Raw genomic sequence first — 10,265 nt, 5'->3', positions numbered from 1 at the left:
GCTCACTTTAGATGTCCTTTAAAGCAAAACTAAAGAACTTAAAAAAACCAAAGCGCTTCACTTACCTGGGGCTTCTGCCAGCCCCTTGCTATTAGCGCAGGAAGCCATTGCGGGCAGGAACGTGAAGATACGCGTTGCACGAAACAGGAAGGTTGCACGGGGCTGGCAGAAGCACCAGGTAAGTGAAGCTCTTTGGGTTTTTTTTTTAAGTTCTTCAGTTCCGCTTTAAGTGTATGGAAGAGTGAGTTACTGTAGTAATGGCATTAACTGCTCATAGGCAAACAGAACGGCGAAGTTCATGTAACGTTCGCCTAAGAAGAATTCGTACCGTCACTAATAAACAGTAGTCAGTTAAACTCTGCACAGCATAAAAGCAACCTATAACAGAAAAACAAACAAAAACAACAATTTCAATATATATAATTTTTGGTTTTTTTTTTTTTATTTCTGCAAAACGCACATTTTTCCAGCACATAGCACAAACCCTAGATATTTAAATATAAACCCAACATTTAACCACCCTCACCAGCTTCATATGCCTGGCCCGGCTGCCTGTGTCTGGAAAGAGTTACATAATATTTGGCTTTGCATTACATTTGTACTTTAGTTGTGGAGGAGCAAAGTGTGGACTGTTCAGTTTAAAAAGCGGTGGTCCCTTTTGTACATGGCCGCCACACCCCCCTCGCCTTCCTTCATGGCTTGCATTACACTGCTTTCTGCAGGAACAGTTTAAAAGCAGTTATAAAGTTCAGAAATAAAATTAAGAAATAAATAGAACAAAATAACTATGGCTGATAGGTGTGGGTCTCTGCAGCACGGAATATATTCTACACCAGTTAAAAACAAAATAAAGTTGTTAAAAACACTGTCGGTGCCATTTTGCCACCACACAAGCACAAGGAGCCATCTTGTGAGCCAGCAGATAAGTAGGCAGCTTACAGGTTCACTGGAAACCAGAGAGAAACGACTGAGGTGACCACATGACCTCACGCTAGTCCCTGCTTTCCGGTGAACAGGTAGGCCAAACACTACATCTTCTCAGAAAATGGCTTCTTCGACAACATGGAGTCAAAATGCCCACATAAAAGGTTTTAGGTACACGTTGCATCTTTCCCTGTCATGTGATATCACCACATAAAACATATATAAATATATATTTATATAACGTATACAGATTCCCGCTCGGCCGCAGAGCGGTTATAATGCAGGTGTCGTAAGGCTGCAGGCCCGCATTTTATTGCATGTACAGTAAGTAGCGCTGCCTGGGGGGCTATCTAAGCAGGTGTAATGGAAGGGGAGAAAAGTAAAACATATACAGCGACACAGACACATTGCTGCAGGGATGATTTCCTGTATTACATCTAGATTTACGTATCAAAGTTCCCTCAGACTCTGGCAGAGAATATCCTGTGGTGTCCGTTACAAGCAAAACCGCCCTCCCACCCTACAAAGGAATGAGTCGTGAGTAATGGACCAGCGATAATATACAATTATACACACAAAATGTATGTATTCTTTACATAAAAAGTGTGTACGTCGGTACACACACCTGCTTTGTGCTGTCAGCCTCGTCAATCTGACTGGGAATCCCAAATAAAGCACTGTGATTCACTGGGTGGCTTTTCACAGGCTGGTGCTTGGGGTAGAAATAAAAACAGGTAAAACGAGGAGTCAGAAGGGGCGTGCCAGGAGGCGGGGGAACCTTTATCCTGGCCGTGGAGGTAAAGAGGTGGTAACAAAAGAAACATTGCTGGTATCCCAAGTTGATCACATTCGCAGATCTCTGTTTGATCAGTCAGTGTGCATGACAGAGCAATGTGTAAGCAGGGACATGGTCTGTGGAGACTGCCTCCTAATCTTATGGAGCAGCACTGCAGGATTCTAAATAGTGCAATGATCAGAAGCTGTCCAGTGACACTCCATGTCCACTTGGGGCGGGGGAATCTGGCTTCACCCAGATCAGGTCTTGTGCTCAGAATTGCTCCCATCATCCATTTGATTCAAAGTTGGGCTGGGAATAATGGATAGATATATATTGAAGTGAAAGGAGCATCAGTTATTCTCGAAAAGGGACAGGAGGTCGTCATTCCCGCTGTTTGGAAGGTCCGGCGGTCCCAGGTACGAGAGCAGCTCATCCGTATTGGACAGCTCGGGGAGAAGCTGGAAGACAAAAAAGTGGGAGAACTCATCATGGATGCCGGTGGAAAAGGTCTCAGCTTGTGTTAGTTACAGCATAAAATATATGAGGAGTTTACCACATGGATGAATGGACTGCTCGGCTATCTGCCTCAAAAGGCCAAGACTACTATGCGCAGCTGTAATTTGGGTTTCGGCAATATTGGGACCCCTAATTACACCCCTTCCCCAAGTGGCTATGACTCAGAGGGGGAATAGAATTTTACGCCGCTGGGAATTTCAGCGGCACGAGGGTCAGCCGTCAATTGGCTCGGCCTGCACCTAACCTACCGCTTACTAAAACGTACACCCATTTCCTACCTTTAAAGGATAGGCTACCTTAATGCTGCTGCATGCAAGAAACACTTAGGCCCCATTCACAGTGGGGTGTTGTGGTTTAGACTTTACAGAGCCATCTTAACCACTCAAGGACCACAGGCTTACACACCTCTAGTGACCAGGCTATTTTTTACAAATAAGTGCTCTGCAGCTTTAATGGCTTGCTGTAGATCAGTGTTTCTCAACATTTTATAAGTGTGTACCCCTTTTAAAACCCTGTACTCATCGAGTACCTCCTAGCACAGTAAACATGATCACAAGTACCCCTTGACAAATATATATTTAATCGTAGTACATCATAATTGGTTCTAAACAACGTGCAAGCATTTATTATTGCTTTTAATTAGCTAAAATACTAATTTGGTGTTGTTTAAATAAGAATTATAACTTTCTATATCTCTAAATGTGTTATTCTTGGTTAAATATATCAAGCCCGAGTACCCCCTGGACCCATCAGAAGTACCCCCTGGGGTACGCGTACCGCATGTTGAGAACCTAGGCTGTAGAGCACACAAATGAATCCTCTCCCCCTTTTCTGCCCACCAACAGAGCTTTTGAGTTTTTGGTTGATCTCTGCTGCAGTTTTTTTTTCTATTAATTTAATTATGATCTATTTTTTAAGAATTATTCTCTAATCCCTCCCTCCTCCAGCCAATCACATCGATCAGCTCTCATAGACATAAGCCAATATAATAGAGCGCACGGAGTGAGGGCGGACACGAGCGGGGCTGTAATCCTGCGCAGCCACGGCTATGCGAGCTGCGCAGGAGTTCGATTTTTAAAGCGGCGATTCTGCTAAGGCGACCCTGCGGAGGGTCGTGCGCTACAGTGAAACCTGGATTAGGCTGGTAAAGCCCCTGATAGTGAAAAGGAAGGTGCTGTTCGTCTGCCCTGAGGTCTGCTTTAGCAATGAGGTACATAACTTTTTTTAAGCAATTCACCTCGTAAGTCCTTTAAAGCACCAACCGCTGGATGCCAAAAAGACAGATAGAAAAGGGAGTGTGGTCCCCCGATAAAGATGCAACATATGTTCTATAACTTAATAAAATGGATGTAGTCTCCCCTTTTGAAGTGGTCTGAAAGTCACACTACACTTTGCAAACTTGTAATTTGTAAACAGACAATATTACTTCTGCACAAAAGCAAATATGATAACTGTATGCATAATAAAAAGTAGGAAAACACATTTTATTGAATGTTATGTCGGAGTTTCAGACCATTTTAAAGGAGCAAGAAGGATATGAAGGCTGCCATATTTATTTCCTTTTAAAACAATCCCAATTCTCTGGCTGTTCTGCTGATCCTTTCAGCTGCAGTAGTGTCTGAATCACACACCAGAAACAAGCATGCAATTACTCTGGGCCAGAAACATCTGATCTGCATGCTTGTTCAGGATATATGGCTAAAAAATTAGAGGCAGAGGATCAGCAGGACAGCCAGGAATTCTGCATTGTTCAATAGGAAATTAATATGGCAACCTCCATCTCGCCCTCAGGTCAGTTGTGCTTTACAGGGAAGCTAAAGTGACAGTAAGGTTGACAATTCAACTTAGCTGTGACGAAAACACACAGAGAAATGCACCTTTTTAGAGAGTTCAGCCTCCTGTCTAATACCCCCTCATATGTGACTTTTTTCCTCCTGGGTCAGGGGGTAAGACAGGGTTACAGCCTGAGCCCAACACTTTTCAACATATACATAAACAAATTAGCCTCAGCCCTAGAGGCCTCGCCAGCACCAGGACTCACCCTGCATGACACAACAGTGAAATTCCTACTGTACACAGATGACCTCTTACTGCTATCACCAACTAAAGAAGGTCTACAAGACAGCCTATAAATCTTGGAGAAATTCAGCACAACATGGGCACTCCCCATTAATCTGAAGAAAACTAAAACCATGGTGTTCCAGAGGAAAAACACAAGGTCAGCCCAGAGCCCATCCTTTACACTAAATGTGAAATCAGCAGAACTGATAAATATACCTACCTTGGTCTGGATATCAACCAATCTGGAAGTCTTAAATCAGCCATAGAGGCCCTGAAAGCCAAAGCCTGCAGAACCTTCTATGCCATCAGGAAAGAACTGTACCACCTCAAACCAGCAGTGAAGGTCTGGCTGAAAGTCTTTGACAGTGTCATCATCCCAATTCTATTCTATGGAAGCGAAATATGGGGCCCCATCACCTACCCAGATCATTCAAAATGGGAATCTAGCCCCTCAGAAATATTCCACCTGGAATTCTGCAAACAGCTCCTCCAGGTCCATCGGAGTACCTCAAACAATGCCTGCCGAGCTGGTAGATTCCCACTACTGCTTGAGATACAGAAGAGAGTGTTGTCCTACTGGGCCCATCTACAGAGCAGCAGGCCCGACTCGCCCCACTACAAAGCCATGCTGCCCAATGAAGACCAAGAAAAGCCCTGTGCCCTGAAAGAAGTTGTCAACTCTCTGGTCCCTCCAAACCCAGATCCACAAGTCCCATCAAGAACCCAGATAAAGCACACCAGAGCGAAGAGCAAAGAGGACTATGTAGATAAATGGAGGAATGAAATAAAACAGTCACAAAAGCTAACCATATACCAGTCCCTACAGAGAGAATATAAAATACCTGGAAAAGCTCCAAAACCCTCAAGAGAGGAAAATCCTGAGCATCTTCAGACTGAGTGCTCACAACCTCGAAATAAAGTCTGGGAGACCCAGACAGACATACAAACCCAGGGAGGAGAGACTGTGCCAACTCTGTGAGCAGAAGACCCTCGAGGACGAAAATCACTTCCTGCTGCACTGCCCCAAATATACCGCACCCAAGGAAACCTTCTTTAAGAAACTGATGGAACTATTTCCAGACTTTCACACAGAGGATGAGAGAAAACACTGCATTCTACTAGAAGAGAAATCCACAGTGACAATCGCTGCACACTATGTCACAGCATGCCACAGAGGAGCATAAATGAACTGTAAACTCCCCCCCCCCCCAAATGTCCACGAACTGCTAACTCACTGCACCCCCATCCCATGTCCCTCATTCCCCCTGCTTTGGCAATGCCTGTGTTTAAGCTTGGTCATGCCAATAAAGCTATCTTTGATTTGATTTGACTGCAACTGTAATTTGATCTCTCAGCTTTATCAGCTGCCTGCCACGTAAAAGCAGTACAGTTGGTAAACACAGGACGTTAACCCTATGTCTGCTTCCGTGAAAGCAGGAAGTAGACATTGCCGATTTATTACAGGACTTGTATCAGCTGCAACAAAGAAATGTTTTTAAAGGTTATTTTGCTGTTGCTTATCTTTTAGAGCAGAGAGGAAGTTCTGAGCTCAGGTCCGCTTTAAATAAAAGTACTCAAACAAAAAAGGGCACGACACCAATAAGGAGTAATAAAAAGAGTTACTTACAAAGGTAACTTTTTTTTTAAAAAAATGCTGGGTTTGGAATGCTCCTAACAGGGGTTAGCGAGTTAGTTTGTTGTAAGATAGATGTAATGAGTAATAAACTTACATCGAGTGAGGGTTCTGCCACATCTCCAGCATTTGGGATTGACAATGAGGGGTTAAATGCCAGATCAGCGCCAGGGTGAGCCATATTTGGCCGTCCTTGGTTCCGATGGTGCAGCTGCGGTGACTGGCTGTTCATGTTGTTGCTGTGAAGGGACTGAGCTGGGTTGTGAGATTGATCTATCCGACCCGAAGGAGGAACCTGCAGAGGAGAAAAAGTCATGAACTATGATTAACAGGCAAACAAAGACTTCAATCCATTTTCCAACTACATGTAAACAGAAAAGGTTTCTAATTGCCAATGCAGATTTCTTGCATTACTTTAGGATGACACTAAAATGTAGAATAAAAGGGGATTCATTGGACAGCACTGTGCAGTGGAGAGGAAGGGCACACAGACACCATTAGCTGTGTACCCATTAGAATGATTAGACTCTGCCTACCTGGAGACATGTGGTATGCATAGAGACCACCTAAGTATTTGCCATGTCCTCTGCAATGATGGCATCTGTGCTGGTAAGAAAGGCACTGCATTATTTGGAGGGGGGGGGGGGGGGGGGGTTGCCTATGAAATACACATTTCACATTGTAACTTGCCAGCACTATCGCAGGCTCTGATAGATTTATCTTTTTTTTTTTATAGCACTATTCCCTGCACTTTGTGCTTAGAAAAATAGCTTTTGTAAGCGCTTTTGCTGAGCAATTACGATTTTCACTTCCTGACATCAGGAATTTAACTCTTTGACCCAGAAATTAATACAATGTATTTATTCATAATAGCGCTCAGGAAATCGCAATACAAAGCGCTTTGCAATTTTCATATACGGTACCTTCCATTGAGCCAAAGCGCTCAGAAAATAGTACAAGTAGTGCGTTTTCGATTTAAATAAAATCTAAATGCGCACATGTGAACAGTCTCTTAGGAAATCATTGCACAAGCGCTTTTAGGGCCTAAATCGCCAGTGCAAAAAAAAAAAAAAAAAAAATTCGGAAAGGCTCATGCTGTGAACAAGCCCTGACAGTTTCCTGGCAGTCCTGCTGGTCTATTTGGCTGCAGTAGTGTCTGCTTAACACCAGAAACTAGCATGCAGTTAATCTTGTCAGATCTGACAATTTCACAAACGCCTGATCTGCTGCATGCTTGTTCAGGGGCTATGGCTAGAAGTATTAACCTGCTGAGCGGTCTGGACGAGCTCAGCTCGTCCAACACCGCCAGAGGCTGCCGCTCAGGCCCTGCTGGGCCGATTTTGATGAAATAAAAAGCAGCACACGCAGCCGGCACTTTGCCAGCCGCGTGTGCTGCCTGATCGCCGCCGCTCTGCGGCGATTCGACGCGAGCAGCGGCGAAAGAGGGTCCCCCCAGCCGCCTGAGCCCAGCGTAGCCGGAACAAAAAGTTCCGGCCAGCGCTAAGGGCTGGATCGGAGGCGGCTGACGTCAGGACGTCGGCTGACGTCGATGACGTCACTCCGCTCGTCGCTATGGCGACGATGTAAGCAAAACAAGGAAGGCCGCTCATTGCGGCCTTCCTTGTTTATTCTGGGCGCTGGAGGCGATCGGAAGATCGCCTCCGGAGCGCCCTCTAGTGGGCTTTCATGCAGCCAACTTTCAGTTGGCTGCATGAAATAGTTTTTTTTTTATTTAAAAAAAACCCTCCCGCAGCCACCCTGGCGATTTAATCAGAACGCCAGGGTGGTTAAGAGGCAAAGGATTAGCGGGATAGGCAGGCAATTGCAAAGGCTAAAAAAGGAAATTAATCTGGTAACCTCCATATCCCTCTCACTTCAGTTGTCCTCTATGGTCACTAAGGCACGACCACATTAGCAGCATTATGACATCTGCTGCTGTTTGTTGTTAAAATTTAACAAATGCAGCCTTAACATTTGCAGTGGCGGACTCTTCCTGGTGTATAGGAAATTGCAATCAGAATGGCCGCAGTAACCTCTCCCTCCTAACTGTTCCCCAGATAACCCCGACACAATCTGCACAGCAGATGCTCTCTGGACATTGAGAATATAAACAAAGGCACTAATTGGTCAATCAGTCTCTTTGTGTACAAGTCTAGTGGCCAATCAAGACCTAAATGGACATTTCCAGAAATAAATACGTGCTGATTATTCAGCGAGTGCCTCTTCAGGACGTAGGAAGTGGTCGGGCTGGTAGGAAGTGGTACGCTATGCTCATAAGACACATAAGTGATGCTGGACCAATATCCAGGTCCATGGCAATGGGGAGGTTTCTGGAGCACCATCACCTCAGGTCATAAGACTCCCACATCTGAACATTTAAAAAAAAAAAAAAAAAAAAAAAAAAGTGTGTTTTTTCCCTACTGACTTCAGTTTCACAAAATATCATTCTTGCATAAATGTATTTATTTTTGCCAATCCAATGACCAAAACAAAATGGAGTAATTTAGAAGTAGCACAGTCTTGTGTTGGGAGATGGTCAGATGAAAGTCAGCAGAGGTTTGTGCAGCATGGGAACACACTTCATGCACATATCCAAATCATTCCCTTAAAGGACAGGTCCTTTAAAAAAAAAAAAATCTACTTACTTGGTGCTTTCTCTAGTCCCTGTGCAGATGCCAACCTCGCCAGTTGGCATCTTCTGTGCCTGCGCGAGGTCACGCTCCCGTGGCCATGAGCATTCTGCGCAGGTGCAGTACCTCTGCGCAGAACACTCTAGGCCACATGAGCACAATTGCGAGCCGTGGCGTGCTCACGCAGGCGCAGAAGATGCTGACCTGTCAGCATCTGCAACAGAGGGGACTCGGGACACTGGCTGGGAGCAGAGCCGCAGCTAGGTACAGATAGGCTGCGGGGCTGGAGGAAGCCCCAGGTATGTACATTTTTTTTTTTTTTTTTAACCCCGACCTGTCCTTTACAGAGAATACAGGGGGAGATTTATGAACGCATTACCGACAGTTTTTTCTCCATTAATCTGTTCTAACCAGCAGGGAGAACAGTTCTGCATGATAATAAGAACCTTCTTAAATCCTAGGTAATAGTGGCAGTTTAGCATGAATTTCTAGGGCTGCACTACAGTTAAGAAAAGTGCAAATCCATCCCTAAACTGGCGCAGATTACGAAGTGCTTGATAGCAGTTCTACAGATGTAAAACTGTTGGCAAGACATGATTGCAGAGTGCAGGCTATACATGATTTGTGATGTTTTCCTTCCAACTGCTGAATTCCTCCTCAGAGCCTGCTGCTATCAATACAGCAGGTGAGTTGGTTAAATCAGCAACAGCAATTCCCCTCACACATTGCACTTTCTGAGAGACCTTCCTAGTCCCTCCTATTATACAAGTTTTAGAAGGAATCTGCACTATCTAATGATTTCTTAAGATACCTGAGACCATTTTGCATGGATTTCTAAAAATCTAATATTTTGTCTCAGACACTCTTGATAAATCTGGTCCACAGAAACCTGGCCCCTGACTCTTGACAATTAGCCATTATAGAGCTGGGTGTGTTGGAGGTGGCAGAATAGCTGATCTTTCACCTAGTTCTGAAGCCACCGACACAACCAGGAAGAGAGTTGTGTTACAATGGAAAAAGTGAAGTGCAGCAGACTTCCTGATGCATAAAAGAAAAAAAAAATCACTTTTAGTCATTTTTTTAAGCCCTAGCTCAGGCACATTTTCATAGCTTCATTTCATGGAAACCAATGTGCATTTAAATTTGCATTACACAAAAAAAAAAAAAAAAAAGTTTGTTTTTGCAATGCACCACAAGACAGCCCTCGTGGCCCAGCACACCAGTACTTGGACCGCCACTCTGGCCCTCGGGCCGCAGCTCCACCACTTCAGCCCTTGGACCACCGCCACAACAACCCTCAGGTCGCAGCCCCACCACAGCAACCCTTGGGCCGCATCCCCACCACAGCAACCCTTGGGCCGCAGCCCCACCACAGCAACCCTTGGGCCGCAGCCCCACCAGCCGGCTGTTTTGTTTTTGCTTTGCTGTGAGAAGCATGGCTTTTTGGTTCAGTTCCTGTTGTGCTGAACGTTTTCTGCTGTGTCACTTGTAGTAGGAAGCAGGAAACCAGCTCATAGATCTCCAGGAAGATCAAAACCTAGCAATGCTACTTGGATAGTTTTCAGGCTTAAGTTTCCTCATTCTTGTGTTTAATAGCACTGTTCCTGCATCAGCCTGATGCACAGAAAACTAGTCAGCCCTGACGTGGGAATTTAAGGCCCCGATGCAAAAACTCAAGCCCACAGACACAGACTAACTCCTGCATACAGGAATGCGTGTTTAT

General features: G+C 44.8%; 1 protein-coding gene across 3 annotated transcripts in view; it reads right to left on the bottom strand.

Moving 5' to 3' along the window:
• Positions 1-408: 408 nt before the first annotated feature.
• ZMIZ2 (zinc finger MIZ-type containing 2) overlaps positions 409-10,265 on the bottom strand; it is a 137,344-nt gene continuing 127,487 nt past the window's right edge. For all 3 annotated transcript variants that reach the window (XM_068274772.1, XM_068274770.1, XM_068274771.1), the window contains exons 18-19: positions 6,010-6,207; positions 409-2,160 (exon numbers count right to left, since the gene is read on the bottom strand). In XM_068274772.1, the coding sequence (XP_068130873.1) occupies positions 2,053-2,160; positions 6,010-6,207 (306 nt within the window). In that variant the 3' untranslated portion in view covers positions 409-2,052. The remainder of the gene's footprint in view (positions 2,161-6,009; positions 6,208-10,265) is intronic.

This window comes from Hyperolius riggenbachi, chromosome 3 (genome assembly GCF_040937935.1).
Source record: "Hyperolius riggenbachi isolate aHypRig1 chromosome 3, aHypRig1.pri, whole genome shotgun sequence".
NCBI classification, from domain to species: domain Eukaryota; kingdom Metazoa; phylum Chordata; class Amphibia; order Anura; family Hyperoliidae; genus Hyperolius; species Hyperolius riggenbachi.
The sequence above is the reverse complement of the archived record's forward strand: the minus strand, read 5'-3'. Positions and strand labels throughout refer to the sequence as shown.